The sequence below is a fragment of the Coregonus lavaretus genome, assembly GCF_964263955.1.
Source record: "Coregonus lavaretus genome assembly, chromosome: 27".
NCBI classification, from domain to species: Eukaryota; Metazoa; Chordata; class Actinopteri; order Salmoniformes; family Salmonidae; genus Coregonus; species Coregonus lavaretus.
This window is the reverse complement of record NC_140014.1, coordinates 40,196,351-40,214,436: the sequence shown is the minus strand read 5'-3', so window position 1 is coordinate 40,214,436 and position 18,086 is coordinate 40,196,351. Positions and strand designations below refer to the sequence as shown.

At 42.0% G+C, this 18,086-nt stretch overlaps 1 protein-coding gene across 1 annotated transcript in view; it reads left to right on the top strand.

Moving 5' to 3' along the window:
- The first annotated feature begins 10,737 nt into the window (after positions 1-10,737).
- Positions 10,738-18,086, top strand: part of LOC311103011 (calpain-1 catalytic subunit-like) — a 39,660-nt gene continuing 32,311 nt past the window's right edge. Inside the window, exons 1-8 of the mRNA XM_084144505.1 lie at positions 10,738-10,868; positions 15,987-16,243; positions 16,371-16,440; positions 16,531-16,649; positions 16,865-16,998; positions 17,095-17,269; positions 17,565-17,639; positions 17,795-17,880. Of these exons, the coding sequence (XP_084000631.1) occupies positions 16,007-16,243; positions 16,371-16,440; positions 16,531-16,649; positions 16,865-16,998; positions 17,095-17,269; positions 17,565-17,639; positions 17,795-17,880 (896 nt within the window). The 5' untranslated portion in view covers positions 10,738-10,868; positions 15,987-16,006. The remainder of the gene's footprint in view (positions 10,869-15,986; positions 16,244-16,370; positions 16,441-16,530; positions 16,650-16,864; positions 16,999-17,094; positions 17,270-17,564; positions 17,640-17,794; positions 17,881-18,086) is intronic.

Sequence of the window (18,086 nt, the reverse complement as noted above, 5' to 3'; positions counted from 1 at the left end):
ATAGTAGCCTGTACATAGAATATATTCACTGATCATGTACTCTACCTTGGCAAATAAAGGTGCAGTTCAGGTATGAATGTCTGTGAGATTCTTTGAATGATGCTGTGTCTGCATGTATGTATTACAATTATACACTTCAACAGTGTTTACCAATCCTGGTCATGGGACATCAATGGTTACACATTGTAACTATGCAATAGACTAGAAACAGGATTTCCTTCATCTGCACTGATCTGAGGACACAGGATAGGTGTAGTATTTTAATCAAATGAGAGACCTAATTTCAACCACTAGAGAATGTGAAACGCTTTATTGAAAGAAGTTCGTTATCGAAGTGTTATAAATAAATACAAAATACATGCAGTATAAACATCAAATGGCCATCTGGACTATTTACATTGACCCCCCACCCACCCACGCTGCTGCTACTCGCTGTTTATTATGTATGCATAGTCACTTTACCCCTACCTACATGTACATATTACCTCAATTACCTCGACTAACCTGTACCCCCGCACATTGACTCGGTACCGGTACCCCCTGTATATAGCCTCATTATAGTTATGTAATTTTATTGTGTTACTTTTTATAAAAAAAATTACTTTAGTTTATTTAGTAAATCTTTTCTTAACTCTATTTCTTGAACTGCATTGTTGGTTAAGGGCTTGCAAGTAAGCGTTTCACGGAAAGGTCTACACCTGTTGTATTCGGCGCATGTGACAAATAAAATGTCATTTGATTTTGATTTGATTAATACTGTTATTGCCCTTCCCTTATTGACATGGTGAATATAGGAAGACTATGCTTTCATTTTCAATTAAGACACAATGAAGACATTGTTAGAGATGTAATGTATAATTTTATATGGTTTGTATCTCTGTATTATAGCAAGTCAACTAAATATTTGTGCAAACTGGAAGTGAGACTTCTTTCCCAATGATTTCCTACGGCGGAGGTATTTAGTCAGTTACCAGTTAGTCCATGCCAAGGTTAGATGGGGCTGAATGACAACACCACACACAACTGCAATATAACTAACTAGATGGTAACTTTAGAAGTAAAGTTGTGGGGCTTGCTAATGCTTAAAAAAAAAGAAAATTGTGGTAGTGAAAAAAGTTTAAAAAGTTGTACTTTGATTATATTATTCAAATATTGAAATCATTTTTAATTTCCATCGATAGTAGATTTGGTCAGAAGTTCTGGTCAGTAGTAGTGGTCTAAAGTTATGTGGTTGTGGTCACTAAATGTGGTCAATAGTTTGGTTTGATATTATAAATACAAGTTCAATCTGTACTTCAATGCAAATCTGGTGTGTATAAAAACAGAGGAAGAAAGAGAAGGTGGGGACAGAGGTGTGAGAAAGAGGAGGTGGGGAGAGCGGTGTGAGAAAGAGGCGGTGGGGAGAGCGGTGTGAGAAAGAGGAGGTGGGGAGTGCGGTGTGAGAAAGAGGAGGTGGGGAGAGCGGTGTGAGAAAGAGGAGGTGGGGACAGAGGTGTGAGAAAGAGGAGGTGGGGAGAGCGGTGTGAGAAAGAGGAGGTGGGGAGAGCGGTGTGAGAAAGAGGAGGTGGGGAGAGCGGTGTGAGAAAGAGGAGGTGGGGAGAGCGGTGTGAGAAAGAGGAGCTGAAATACAAAACTGACCTTGGATCATTAACTCTGAGACTACTACATCTCTATCTGTATTTCAATGTAAAGCATCTCTTTAATAACACTTCCTGATGACCCGAACAAGTGACCTCTCACCTCTGATCATGCTGTGCCTTCTATGTAGCCAGTTCAGATGCGGGAGGGGTTCAACGACACATCTGATACAGTGGCTTGCGAAAGTATTCACCCCCCTTGGCATTTTTCCTATTTTGTTGCCTTACAACCTGGAAATAAAATGGATTTTGGGGGGGTTTGTATCATTTGATTTACACAACATGCCTACCACTTTGAAGATGCAAACTATTTTTTGGGGTGAAACAAACAAGAAATAAGACAAAAAAACAGAACTTGAGTTTGCATAACTATTCACCCCCCAAAGTCAATACTTTGTAGAGCCACCTTTCGCAGCAATTACAGCTGCAAGTTTCTTGGATGTATGTCTCTATAAGCTTGGCACATCTAGCCACTGGGATTTTTCCCCATTCTTCAAGGCAAAACTGCTCCAGCTCCTTCAAGTTGGATGGGTTCCGCTGGTGTACAGCAATCTTTAAGTCATACCACAGATTCTCAATTGGATTGAGGTCTGGTCTTTGACTAGGCCATTCCAAGACATTTAAATGTTTCCCCTTAAACCACTCGAGTGTTGCTTTAGCAGTATGCTTAGGGTCATTGTCCTGCTGGAAGGTGAACTTCCGTCCCAGTCTCAAATCTCTGGAAGACTGAAACAGGTTTCCCTCAAGAATTTCCTTGTATTTAGCGCCATCCATCATTCCTTCAATTCTGACCAGTTTCCCAGTCCCTGCCGATGAAAAACTTCCCCACAGCATGATGCTGCCACCACCGTGCTGGATGGTGTTCTCGGGGTGATGAGAGGTGTTGGGTTTGCGCCAGACATAGCGACAAAGCTAAATTTTTGTCTCATCTGACCAGAATACCTTCTTCCATATGTTTGGGGAGTCTCCCACATGCTTTTGGCGAACACCAAACGTGTTTGCTTATTTTTTTCTTTAAGCAAAGCTTTTTTCTGGCCACTATTCCGTAAAGCCCAGCTCTGTGGAGTGTACGGCTTAAAGTGGTCCTATGGACAGATACTCCAATCTCCGCTGTGTAGCTTTGAAGCTCCTTCAGGGTTATCTTTGGTCTCTGTTGCCTCTCTGATTAATGCCCTCCTTGCCTGGTCTTCATGGTGCCGCTTGCTTGGTGGTGACCCTTGCTTAGTGGTGTTGCTGACTCTGGGGCCTTTCAGAACAGGTGTATATATACTGAGATCATGTGACAGATCATGTGACACTTAGATTGCACACAGGTGGACTTTATTTAACTAATTATGTGACTTCTGAAGGTAATTGGTTGCACCATATCTTATTTATGGGCTTCATAGCAAAGGGGGTGAATACATATGCACGCACCACTTTTCCGTTATTTATTTTTCAGAATTTTTTTCATTTCACTTCACCCATTTTGACTATTTTGTGTATGTCCATTACATTAAATCCAAATAAAAATCAATTTCAATTACAGGTTGTAATGCAACAAAATAGGAGAAACACCAAGGGGGATGAATACTTTTGCAAGGCACTGTATAACCTATAGGATTTAGGGAGAAGGGGGAGAGGGAAGAAGCTCCCATTTTGAGCGCGTAACTTGTCTCCGTGCTGCTATGCTGTTTGTTGCTAATTGGCTACCTGCCAAACTTGACGGTTTTGACCATTTCCTAACAAAATCTTCATTTAACACCAACGTCTTAGTTTTATTTTATTTTTTCGCTCGACTTTTTTCATTAAACCTTTTCACCCCGGACGCTTTATCTGGACATGGTTCTACAGGACCTCCACCAGCCCAAGCTAAGTAGTAACATTAACACTATGCCATCTAATTGCAGTCGCTGTACTCATAATATACAGTAAAACTATTGCCTTATGGTGAGGATAGCCGTTTTGCAAGCCCAGCTTCAGATGCAATCGTTAGGCAAGGACAATGTAAGTGTAGGAAAGGATGAAACAGCGTCTGTGCCACCAGTAAATACAGATAGTAGTATAAATCCCCTCGCACAGTCCCCACAGCCGGACAATTTTCTCAAGGCTTCTGGAAAGAAATGCTGTTGGCATGCTCAACCGGTGTCGCTCATTCAGCCGTCAGAAACTTTCAACCGGTTCTCCCCATTAAGCAATGAGTTGGAGTCAGAGGCCGAGCCTTCTCAGGTCTCTCCTCCACCCGTTACGGGGTCTGAGCCGCCGAAGCCTCCCAACATTAGCTCTGACAAATTGAAAACCCTAGTCGTTGGCGACTCCATTACCCGCAATATTAGACTTAAAAAGAATCATCCAGCGATCATACACTGTTTACCAGGAGGCAGGGCTACCGACGTAAAGGCTCATCTGAAGAGGGTGCTGGCTAAGGCTAAAACCGGGGAGCGTAGAGAGTATAGGGATATTGTTATCCGCGTCAGCACCAACGATGTTAGGATGAAACAGTCAGAGGTCACCAAGCGCAACATAGATTCAGCGTGTAAATCAGCTAGAAAGATGTGTCTGCATCAAGTAATTGTCTCTGGCCCCCTCCCAGTTAGGGGGAGTGATGAGCTCTACAGCAGAGTCTCACAACTCAATCACTGTTTTCTGCCCCTCCCAAAAGATAGAAGTTGTAGATAATTTGACTTCTTTCTGGGACTCACCCACAAACAGTACCAAGCCTGGCCTGCTGAGGAGTGACGGACTCCATCCTAGCTGGAGGGGTGCTCTCAACGTATCTATCAACATAGACAGGGCTCTAACTCCTCTAGCTCCACAATGAGATAGGGTGCAGGCCAGGCAGCAGGCTGTTAGCCAGCCTGCCAGCTTAGTGGAGTCTGCCACTAGCACAGTCAGTGTAGTCAGCTCAGCTATCCCCATTGAGACCATGTCTGTGCCTTGATCTAGCTTGGGCAAAACTAAACATGGCGGTGTTCGCTTATCCATCTCACTGAAATAAAGACCTCCTCCATTGCTGTCATTATTGAAAGAGATTGTGATGTCTCACATCTCAAAATAGGGCTACTTAATGTTAAATCCTTACTTCCAAGGCAGTTATAGTCAATGAACTAATCACTGATCATAATCTTGATGTGATTGGCCTGACTGAAACATGGCTTAAGCGTGATGAATTTACTGTGTTAAATGAGGCCTCTCCTCCTGGTTACACAAGTGACCATATCCGTCACGCATCCCGCAAAGGCGGAGGTGTTGCTAACATTTATGACAGCAAATGTCAATAAAATTATTTTTTTGAAGATTGCTTTTCATCTTTTGAGCTTCTAGTCATGAAATCTATGCAGCCTACTCAATCACTTTTTATAGCTACTGTTTACAGGCCTCCTGGGCCGTATACAGAGTTCATCACTGAGTTCCCTGAATTCCTATCGGACCTTGTAGTCATGGCAGATAATATTCACATTTTTGGCGATTTTAATATTTACCTGGAAAAGTCCACAGACCCACTCCAAAAGGCTTTCGGAGCCATCATCGACTCAGTGGGTTTTGTCCAACATGTCTCCGGACCTACTCATTGCCACAGTCATACCCTGGATCTAGTTTTGTCCCGTGGAAGAAATATTGTGGATCTAAATGTTTTTCCTCATAATCCTGGATTATCGGACCACCATTTTATTACGTTTTCAATCAAAACAAATAATCTGCTCAGACCCCAACCAAGGATCATCAAAAGCCGTGCTATAAATTCTCGGACAACTCAAAAATTATTTGATGCCCTTCCAGACTCCCTCCACCTACCCAAGGACGTTGGAGTACAAAAATTGGTTAACCACCTAACTGAGGATCTAAATTTAACCTTGCGTAATAACTTAGATGCAGTCGCACCCCAAGAAACAAAAAACATTTGTCACAAGAAACTAGCTCCCTGGTATACAGAAAATACCCGAGCCCTGAAGCAAGCCTCCAGAAAATTGGAACGGAAATAGCGCTCCACCAAACTGGAAGTCTTCCTACTAGCTTGGAAAGAAAGTACAGAGCAATATCGAAGAGCCCTCACTGCTGCTCGATCATACTATTTTTCCAACCTAATTGAGGCGAATAAGAACAATCCAACATTTATTTTTGATACTGTCGCAAAGCTAATGGGCATCTAATAAGCATCATTCCCCAAGAGAGGAAGCCTTTCACTTCAGTAGTGATGAATTCATGAACTTCTTCAACAAAAAGATCATGATCATTAGAAAGCAAATTACGGACTCCTCTTTGAATATGCGTATTTCTCCAAAGCTCCGTTGTCCTGAGTCTGCACAAAACTGCCAGGACCTAGGATCAATGGAGACACTCAAGTTTTTTAATCCTATATCTCTTAACACATTCATGATTCATTAATCATGGCCTCTAAACCAAGCTGCATACTGGACCCTATTCCAACTAAACTACTGAAAGAGCTACTTCCTGTGCTTGGCCCTCCTATGTTGAACATAATAAATGGATCCCTATCCACCGGATGTGTACCAAACTCACTAAAAGTGGCAGTAATAAAGCCTCTCTTGAAAAAGCCAAACCTTGACCCGGAAAATGTAAAAAACTATCTGCCTATATCGCATCTCCCATTCCTCAAAAAAATAAAACATAAAAAGCTGTTGCGCAGCAACTCACTGCCTTCCTGAAGACAATTAATATATATGAAACGCTTCAGTCTGGTTTTAGACCCGATCATAGCACTGAGATTGCACTCTTGAAGGTGGTAAATTACCTTTTAATGGCATCAGACCAAGGCTCTGCATCTGTCCTCGTGCTCCTAGGCCTTAGTGCTGCGTTTGACACCATCGATCACCACATTCTTTTGGAGAGATTGGAAACCTTAATCGGTCTACACGGACAAGTTCTTGCCTGGTTTAGATCTTATCTGTCGGGAAGATAGCAGTTCGACTCTGTGGATGGTTTATCCTCTGACAGATCAATTATACGTTTTGGTGTTCCTCAAGGTTCCATTTTAGGACCACTATTGTTTTCACTATATATTTTTACCTCTTGGTGATGTCATTCGGAAACACAATGTTAACTTTCACTGCTATGCGGACGACAGCTGTACATTTCGATGAAACGTGGTGAAGCCCCAAAATTGCCTACGCTGAAGCCTGTGTTTCAGACATAAGGAAGTGGATGGCGACAAATGTTTTACTTTTAAACTCGGACAAAACAGAGATGCTTGTTCTAGGTCCCAAGAAACAAAGAAATCCTTTGTTGGATCTGACAATTAATCTTGATGGTTGTACAGTCGTCTCAAATAAAACTGTGAAGGACCTCGGCGTTACTCTGGACCCTGATCTCTATTTTGACGAACATATCAATAATATTTTAAGGACAGCTTTTTTCCATCTTCGTAACATGGCAAAAATCATAAACTTTGTGTCCAAAAATTATGCAGAAAAACGAATCCTTGCTTTTGTCACTTGTAGATTAGACTACTGCAATGCTCTACTCTCCGGCTACCCGGATAAAGCACTAAATATACTTCAGTTAGTGGTAAACACGGCTGCTAGAATCTTGACTAGAACCAAAGAATGTGATCATATTACCCCAGTGCAAGCCTCTCTACGCTTCCTGTTAAGGCTAGGGCTGATTTCAAGGTTTTACTGCTAACCTATATGGGCTTGCTCCTACTTAACTCAGATTTGGTCCTGCCGTACATACCTACACGTACACTATGGTCACAAGACTCAGGCCTCCTTATTGTCGCTAGAATTTCTAAGCAAACAGCTGGAGGCAGGGCTTGCTCCTATAGAGCTAAATTTTTATGGAAGGGTCTGCCTATCCATGTGAGAGATGCAGACTCGGTCTCGACCTTCAAGTCTTTACTGAAGACTCATCTCTTCAGTAAGTCCTATGATTGAGTGTAGTCTGGCCCAGGGGTGTGAAGGTGAACAGAAAGGCACTGGAGTGACGAACCGCCCTTTCTGTCTCTGCCTGGCCGGTTCTCCTCTCTCCATTGGGATTCTCTGCCTCTGACCCTATTACGGGGGCTGAGTCACTGGCTTACTAGTGCTCTTCCATGCCGTCCCTAGGAGGGGTGCGTCACTTGAGTGGGTTGAGTCACTGATGTGATCTTCCTGTCCTCTCTGCTTTGTGCGGTGGAGGAGATCTTTGTGTTCTATACTCAGCCTTGTCTCAGGGTAGTAAGTTGGTGGTCTGTTGATATCCCTCTAGTGGTGTGGGGGCTGTGCTTTGGCAAAGTGGGTGGGGTTATATCCTGCCTGGTTGGCCCTGTCCGGGGGTATCGTCGGACGGGGCCACAGTGTCCCCCGACCCACCCCTGTCTCAGTCTCCAGTATCTATGCTTCAATAGTCTATGTGCCAGGGGGCTAGGGTCAGTCTGCAAAATCTGGTGTAATTCTCCTGTCTTATCTGGTGTCCTGTGTGAATTTAACATTTACATTTACATTTTAGTCATTTAGCAGACGCTCTTATAAAGAGCGACTTACAGTTAGTGCATACATTATTTTATTTTTTTTTCATACCCCCTGTGGGAATCAAACCCACAACCCTGGCGTTGCAAACGCCATGCTCTATCAACTGAGCTGCATCCCTGCCGGCCATTCCCTCCCCTAGCCTGGACGACGCTGGGCCAATTGCGCGCCGTCCCATGGGTCTCCCGGTCGCGGCCGGCTACGACAGAGCCTGGATTCGAACCAGGATCTCTAGTGGCACAGCTAGCACTGCGATGCAGTGCCTTAGTATGCTCCCTCTAATTCTCTCTCTCTCCCTCTCTCCCTCCCCTCCCGGAGGACCTGAGCCCTAGGACCATGCCTCAGGACTACCTGGCCTGATGACTCCTGGCTGTCCCCAGTTGTGATGCTGCTCCAGTTTCAACTGTTCTGCCTGCGGCTAGGGAACCCTGACCTGTTCACCGGACGTGCTACCTTCCCAGACCTGCTGTTTCCGACTCTCTCTCTCTCTCTACCTCACCTGCTGTCTCGACCTTTGAATGCTGGGCTATGAAAAGCCAACTGACATTTACTCCTGAGGTACTGACCTGTTGCACCCTCTACAACCACTGTGATTATTATTTGACCCTGCTGGTCGTCTATGAAAGTTTGAACATCTTGAAGAACAATCTGGCCTTAAATGGCCATGTACTCTTATAATCTCCACCCGGCACAGCCAGAAGAGGACTGGCCACCCCTCAGAGCCTGGTTCTTCTCTAAGTTTCTTCTTAGGTTCCTGCTTTTCTAGGGAGTTTTTCCTAGCCACCGTGCTTCTACATCTGCATCGCTTGCTGTTTGGGGTTTTAGGCTGGGTTTCTGTATAGCACTTTGTGACATCTGAATAAATTAATGAAATGGAGAATGGATTAACCTATTTAACAACCAGACCTTCGTACAAACTTGCTATGCTGAATTCTTGACGCACAATCGAACATGCTGCTACATGCCGCCAGCCTACCCACATGAGAGCCAATCAAGGCGGCCGGAGCGGCAATTTACCGCGCACCCAATGTAAACAAGCCACAAGTACTAAGGGTATGTGCTCTGCACAGTTAGAGCCCTGTCTGCTTAGGACCACCACACAATGTAATTACTCCTATGTTGAGGATTGTTGGTAGATAATTGCATGTATGATCCCAGCATGTGTGCAAGTACAGGCAATGTTCTTTCAATGCTTATGTTGCGTCACAGACTCTGAAGTCAAAGTCATGGGAAGCTTAATGTACATTTACATTTGAGTCATTTAGCAGACGCTCTTATCCAGAGCGACTTACAGGAGCAATTAGGGTTAAGTGCCTTGCTTAAGGGCACATCGACAGATTTTTCACCTAGTCGGCTCGGGGATTAGAACCAGCGACCTTTCGGTTACTGGCACAATGCTCTTACCCACTAAGCTACCTGCCGCCCCGTAGGAATGCTATAGACAACAAGTCCTCTTCTTTGTACACCTTGTGGTGTCATTTGATAGTCCGCGTAAAAGCTGTTTGTGCAAGAACTAGCAGGTTTGACATTTAAGTCTCCACGCAGGCAATCACACGTTGCCCCAAGGCCTTGTCAGTGACTCAACAGGAGCTTACATCCTCAAATGAACTAAGTCAAGCATGCAAGTGTGAGAACAGGGGAAAGATTATGACCGACATCTTTGATTGTTCTATGAAATTATTCGTAACAAACATACAGTATGTTATCTTATACACTTGTACTATGTCACATCAATGCAGGTGAAAACCTGGAAATTACCATTAGTTATTTATTTAGTCAGTTTATCGTATATGTTATTATCAAACATGGACAGTAGCAGGAGAGTAGTATGATAGTATCATAGTAGGATGATTCATTTAAATTGTTATTTAGGTCAAAATAAAAAAAGGCTAAAAGTTTCAGAAATACAAGACAAGCTTTAGACGTTCCACCTCATTTTATGTGACCAGTTTTTGTTTAGGGAGGAGGCCAGCGATAAGCGGAGCACATTTTTAATCAAATAGCCTATTACATTTTAAAACATGCAGAACAAGTTTATGGTACATGAGTAATGGTTGTGAGCATTGTAGTCCTGGCAACATCAGGTAACCATGCAATAAATACAACATTACAAAAGTATTAACTTTCTGTGTTTGTTGTGTGTTTTTTTTTTTCCCATGGCATTTTCTCTAAAAGGCTAATCATTAAAATGCCCTCAGGAGAGTGAGTCAAGTCTTGCTGAAGGAAAAAAATAAAAACATTAGCCCATGCAGGTGAGCAAAAATATGCCAAGAATAACATCTGCTGCCTAATGTGATACATTTCACAGGATTAAACGACTGACTGTGGCCCAACTAGTACCCAGTGGGTAGACCTTCACTGGATTATTAGCATTTTACAACCTGTATTTTTATTCCCAAGTTTACACATTTAAATGGCATATCATATCATAAATAGCCTATCCTACACAGTATTTATATAGCCTATCCAATTCAGCAACAAACAGTAGTTGTGGCATTTGCCCTTTTCAAGTCTTGTGAACCTGTTCTCTCTTTCAGTATTTTCAGAAGAATGACTAAACAAGATTTGCCACTAGCCTATCGAATGGAAAGCTATGGTAATATGAGAAGCAGTGTGTAGACCTACTGTGGGCGTGGCGTATCCACAACATATTCAGTAGCCTACAGTACAGTACAATACGTCAGCAATCTCTGGAGCCTTCAGGTATATAAGATGACGATGACCTGAATTAGTTTCTAAAATATTGAAACCTTGAATACAACACCCATTCCTGCGATATTCTGAGGTGAGACACTTTAACTGACTCTGATTTGTAGCCAGTGTTATTAATGGCTTGTTTAGGCTACAGGTGTCTGAAACAGACATGTTCATGTTTCGTTTTGCCATGGCTTTATGTATTCATGTGATCTCTGAGTGACTCAAACATTACAACAAAATCCACCCAGAGGAAAAATATTTTCTTCATCTCTGATGAAATATGGAGATCTCAATGTTGTATTATTTAGTGATCACTTATATCTGAACTGTTTCTCCTGATGTCCCCTTAGCAGCAAGGAGGAGATGAACAAAAAATATATATATATATATATATTGAGACTTTCATGAGACAAATGAGCTTGGATTGAAAGGAAAGGGAAAGGGGGTCAGTTGTAAGGAAAGGGAAAGGGGACAAACCTAGCCAGTTGGACAACTGAATACATTCAGCTGAAATGTGTCTTCCTCATTTATATTGAGACTTACATTTGAGAAATATGAGAAATGGATGAGATCTTATCATTTTATCCTCATGAGCGTATTCATGCCTTATCTATTCTAAATTAGACATTTCTGTATTTCAATTTCAATAAATTTGCAATTTCTTTTTTACTTTGTCGTTATGGAGTATTGTGTGTAGATGGGTAAAAAATATATATATATATAAATATTTAATATATTTTGTAACACAACAAAATGTGGAATACATCAAGGGGTAGGGCTACTTTTTGAAGGCACTGTACATTTAGAATGTCGTTGCATTCATGCATTTTTAAGCCTCCAACCAGTAGTGTAGTGGAGGGAAGCTACAGTGCCTTCGGAAAGTATTCAGACCCCTAGACTTTTTCCTCATTTTGGTACGTTACTGCCTTATTCTAAAAAGTATAAAATATCATTTTTTCCTCAGCAATCTACACACAATACCCCATAATGACAAAGCGAAAACAGGTTTTTAATAATTTTGCAAACTTATTAAAATAAAAAACAGAAATACCTTATTTACATAAGTATTCAGACCCTTTTCTATGATACTCAAAATTGAGCTCAGGTGCATCCTGTTTCCATTGATCATCTTTGAGATGTTTCTACAACTTGATTAGAGTCCACCTGTGGTAAATTCAATTGATTGGACATGATTTGGAAAGGTACAAACCTGTCTATATAAGGTCCCACAGTTGACAGTGCACGTCAGAGCAAAAACCAAGCCATAAGGTCGAAGGAATTGTCCGTGGAGCTCCGACACAGGATTGTGTCGGGGCACAGATCTGGCGAAGGGTACCAAAACATTTCTGCAGCATTGAAGGTCCCCAACAACACAGTGGCCTCCATCATTCTTAAATGGAAGAAGTTTGGAACCACCAAGACTCTTCCTAGAGCTGGCCGCCTGGCCAAACAGAGCAATCAGGGAGGTGACCAAGAACCCAATGGTCACTCTGACAGAGCTCCAGAGTTCGTCTGTGGAGATGGGAGAACCTCCCAGAAGGACAACCATCTCTGCAGCACTTCACCAATCAGGCCTTTATGGTAGAGTGGCAAGATGGAATCCACTCCTCAGTAAAAGGCACATGACAGCCCGCTTAGAGTTTGCTAAAAGGCACCTAAAGACTCTCAGACAATAAGAAACAAGATTCTCTGGTCTGATGAAACCAAGATTGAACTCTTTGGCCTGAATGCCAACCTGGCACCATCCCCACGGTGAAGCATGGTGGTGGCATCATCATACTGTGGAGATGTTTTTCAGCGGCAGGGACTGGGAGACTAGTCAGGATCGAGGCAAAGATGAACAGAGAAAAGTACAGAGAGATCCTTGATGAAAATCTGCTCCAGAGCGCTCAGGACCTCAGACAGGGGTGAAGGTTCACCTTCCAACAGGACAACGACCCTAAGCACACAGCCAGGACAACGCAGGAGTGGTTTCGGGACAAGTCTCTGAATGTCCTTGAGTGGCCCAGCCAGAGCCCGGACTTGAACCCGTTCGAACATCTCTGGAGAGATCTGAAAATAGCTGTGCAGCAACGCTCCCCATCCAACCTGACAGAGCTTGAGAGGATCTGCAGAGAGGAATGGGAGAAACTCCCCAGATACAGGTGTGCCAAGCTTGCAGCATCATACCCAAGAAGACTCAAGCTGTAATCACTGCCAAAGGTGCTTCAACAAAGTACTGTGTAAAGGGTCTGAATACTTATATAAATGTGATATTTCAGTTTTTTATTTTAAATAAATTTGCAAAACTTTCTAAAAATCTGTTTTTGCTTTGTCATTAAGGGGTGTTGTGTGTAGATTATTGAAGGAAAAAAACTATTTCATCCATTTTAGAATAAGGCTGTGACGTAACAAAATGTGGAAAAAGTCAAGGGGTGTGAATACTTTCCGAAGGCACTTTATTCAAATTTTTCAGTGGGCATTGCGTATACTAAATCCCCACAAAAGTAGCGTAGGTCTTCTGGTAGAAGGAAAGGCTTTCCCAAAAACATTATCAATTAAGTGTTAACTAGCTACAAAGTAGCCTATGCCTACCTGGCAGAATTGTATCATGATTATTTGTATCAATCCGGTGGCCATTTGTTTTGCTAACTCCATCTCATATGCTAGGCTACAGAAACACACAACAGTGCTAGGTGCCTATGAACTTGAATTAAAGGGTAACTACACTCAAAAATATAAATATAAGATTTTTCCCAAACCTCAAAAGTGGTCTTTTGATGTGGTTTATGCATTGTTATGGACTTAGAACAACCAATTTTGTTATTGTTCTATTAAAATAGTGTGACTTTGAGAGCAAAAACCTGAAAAAATTGGAAATATCTGAAACCTGTGAATTTCTGCCTCAGTTGACAGCCAAATGTATCTGTTTCAATAGTAGGACTACTAATAGCCTACTTGCACAATACAGCTTGGGCCTGACTGCGAAAGACCAATATAGGATTTATAATTTTAGGTAATTCAGAGCTTATGTCACTGTTTCACATATCGTCTTTCACAAAGGGCACTTTCCTTCACTGGGCAGGCAATTTGGCAAATTTGGGGCAAATTAGAGTACAACGTGGTCCTCTGTAGCTCAGCTGGTAGAGCACGGCGCTTGTAACGCCAAGGTAGTGGGTTCGATCCCCGGGACCACCCATACACAAAAAAATGTATGCACGCATGACTGTAAGTCGCTTTGGATAAAAGCGTCTGCTAAATGGCATATTATTATTATTATTATTATTATAACTACACCACTGCGTTACCTAACGTTACCTCTGGCTAGCTAGCTAAACGCGCCTCAGCTGCTGTCAAAACAGTGGCAACACCACACTCTAGTTAGCTAGCTAATGTTAGCTGTGTTTAGCTAGCCAGCTAGTATACCACTATTTTCAACCCGCTAGTTATGATTTAGATAACTAGCTGCATTATTTTATTTTTATGTTAGTTAGGTAGATTCTTCAGCTCACCATGACTAACATTAGCTATATCTAAACTCTGTTAGCATGTGTAGCTAGCTAATGTTAGATAACTAGCTACTCAGTTTGATTTAGCAAGTTAGCAGGCAACCTAGCTGGTAAGAAATAGTTGCTAACAAAAATAATGCAGCAGTGAGACTATGTGAAAACTGAGCCATGTTTGAGTCATAATACAGTCATATCAAGTATTATTCGAGATGTTACTCTAATTTCATTGTCTCATGCATGGAGACGTATACAGGAGAGTTCAATTAGACCTATTTAAGATAATTTAGAGATTTCTTATTTTGATCCGAATAAGACAAATATGAGCTTCTATGTGGTTGTTTCTCCTGAGCAGAATTAGAGAAATATGAGAAAATAATTCAATCTTATTTTGGTGTTAAAGAGGAACAAAGGGGGGAAAGATGAGATCTCTTGGATTTTGCTTTCCTATGGGAATGGTCAAAAAGCAAACTAGCAAAAAACGTTAACTGACATAGGCTAGTTGATCTAGACATTTCTGACAATATATAAATAGATCTCTAAGGTCTGCAAGGAGTGACATGACAAGAGGAAAACTGCTGATGCACCACCCAATTTCGAAATTGCACCTTGTGCATTCTACTATAACAGCTTTCAAGAGTAAGTTGAAAGCCCGACGAGTTCCTTAAAAAAACAAAAAAAACACTGTGATAAAGGATAATCTAGATAGCATTTGGAATCGTGCGGCAGCGCGCAGCACAGACAAATACACTACATGGCCAAAAGTATGCGGACACCTGCTGGTCGAACATCTCATTCCAAAATCATGGACATTAATATGGAGTTAGTCCCCTTTGCTGCTATAACAACCTCCACTCTTCTGGGAAGGCTAGGTGTATCGATTAGGCCTGGCTTGCAGTCTGCGCACCAATTCATCCTAAAGGTGTTCGATGGGGTTGAGGTAAACGCTCTGTGCAGGCCAGTCAAGTTCTTCCACACCGATCTCGACAAACCATTTCTGTATGGACCTCGCTTTGTGCACGAGAGCATTGTCATGCTGAAACAGGAAAGGGCCTTCCCCAAAGCACTGAATAGTCTAGAATGTAATTGTATGCTGTGGCGTAATTTTTTTGGACAAACTGACTTGTTGGAAAAGTGGCATCCTATGATAGTGACACGTTGAAAGTCACTGAGCTCTTCAGTAAGGCCATTCTATTGTCAATGTTTGTCAATGGAGATTGCATGGCTGTGTGCTCAATTTTATACACCTGTCAGCAACGGGTGTGGCTGAAATAGCTGAATCGACTAATTTGAAGGGGTGTCCACAGTGTATAAAATCTGTGCAATAGGCAAATATTTGACATGTCATTGTCAACATTGACTTAATTGTCTGTGAAACCATTTCTAAGTTTGTATTTGTTAAATATGGAGTATTACACTTTTAAATACACAGCTGAACTTGCTGTATGCTATTCCTTCTTGCATTTTTTAGGGACTTTTCATTTGATACATTGGATGTAGGCTAAATATTATGAATAAGATCTTTAAAATATAAAACAATATCTATAAAAGCGCTTTTTCAAAAATACTGAATGTACAATATGTTGAAGGAAATACTTTTTAATACTACTGTTGAATAGTAGTTTTGCATATCTGTTATGTTGTCAGCACTTAATAATGCACTATGCTATTTATATTTCGGCTCCACCTACAAGTATTTCATAATTTCACCCTGCTAACAGATCCTGCATACAGTACAACAATGCCTCCTCCCGGTGTGTGCATGAGTATAATGCAGGAGCGCCACAAGAAAGAGGGTGTTGGGAGCCTTGCCAACCCAGAGAAACACAGCAACCAAGACTTCCAGCAGCTGAAGCAATACTGTTTGGTCAGGGGGGTAAGGTATATCGATGAGATGTTCCCCCCAGACCACAACTCCATTGGTGATGGGCTAGTTTCACCTGATGACATGGCCAGGGTGGTGTGGTTGAGACCAGCGGTATGTTCAAGTCTTCATTCAGATCTGCACACATTACAACACAGGGTATTAACTGATTTTATTTGTAATTATGAATAGAAATTATAAATATTATTAATAGTTTTAACGTGTGTATTCACTCTTCCAGAAAATGGTACGGAATCCAGATTTTACTGTTGATGGAATTTCAAGGTTTGACTTTGGGCAAGGAATAGTTGGTAAGTGGATTTGGTTGTAAACAAGCGTCAACATATACCACACCGTGCCCCTTGCATTACAAATGTCATGATGTACAACATTTCATTTAGGAGATTGCTGGTTTCTTGCTTCCATTGGGGCTTTGACGTTCCAGAAGCACATCCTGGAGCAAGTAGTGCCCCTAAACCAAAGCTTTAAAGATGACTACTGCGGAATATTCCACTTCCGGGTAAATAACCTTGGGCTAAATAACTTATTAAAATAACTATCATCCTTTGAGGGTTAGTAATGTATTGACACAGAATATATTGCATTGAAAAGGTTCTGAGATGTATTGAGAACTATTGAATTGTAATGAATGATGACTGCTTATGCTGCGCATTTCTCAAGCCCCATAGAGAATGGTCTCTGTAGGAATCATTGTCCTCTCCTCCTATCTTTCAGTTCTGGAGGTTTGGGAGGTGGGTGGACGTTGTGATCGATGACAAGCTACCAACAGTTGACGGCAGGCTCATTTTCGTTCATTCAAAAACTCCCAATGAGTTTTGGCCCGCCTTGCTGGAGAAAGCCTACGCCAAGTATGTGAGCCACATCAGTTGGTTATATAAGGCCCCTTCTGATATACACTAACACCACCTTAATTGTAGGACTTATTGACCCGTTTCTTCTGGCAGGGTGTGTGGCTCCTACGCAGACATGAATTTAGGGACCCCTTCAGAGGCTATGATGGACTTCACTGGAGGGATTCACATCACGTTCAAGCTCACTGACGCTCCACCAAATCTGTGGGATCTCCTGTTCAGAGCTGCCAAGTCAAAATCTCTGATTGGATGTGGCACACCTCAAGGGGTAGCTTTGATGAAGCTTTGAACAAAACCGTTAGTAGGGCAGTGAGAAATGCATGTGTCAACTTACCGCAAATCATCCATTGATGTCAATAAAATATCTGCAGGGTAATATGAGTCATGTGGCGTAGTTGAAGTTAAAAGATATGTCCTGTAACTTTTAAACACAAAAGAGATGAAGGTTGTGTTCATATTGTTCATATTCAGCCATGTCCTATTTTGTGACTAAAACCTCTGTTATGTTATGGTCCGATTAGTTTACTTATGATACCTAATAACCTGTGTCTGTTGTAACGTAGGAAACATCAGCGAACACGGTGGCACCCAACGGATTAGTGAGGGGACATGCCTACACCGTCACAGGAGTTAGACAGGTACTGTATGGAACTAACTATGTGAGGGAAATGCTTTGTCAATATCTGGTTCTTCCTGGAGGGAAATGGGAGCGTTTGTGTGGTTTGTGTGGTATGATTTCTTGCCCAACCCTAAATGAACCCACTCCTCGTGTTCATTCTGGTTTCTTCCACAGATCATGAGCCAAGGCATGCCAGTGAATCTGATCCGCCTCTTCAACCCCTGGGGCCAGGGAGAGTGGATTGGAGACTGGAGCGATAAGTAAGGACATTTTATTCTGATTGTGACATGTAATGACAGCAATTGTCTTCAACAGGTCTTTATGAAATGTCAGCTAATCTCCCTCACCTTTTACATTGCATTCAGAAGTCACTCACAAGCAGCCAAAGCATGAAAGATTTTGCATTGTTGTCTCTTGTTTTGTGTTTTTAACTTTAAATGTTAACCTTAAATGTTGTTAACCAACT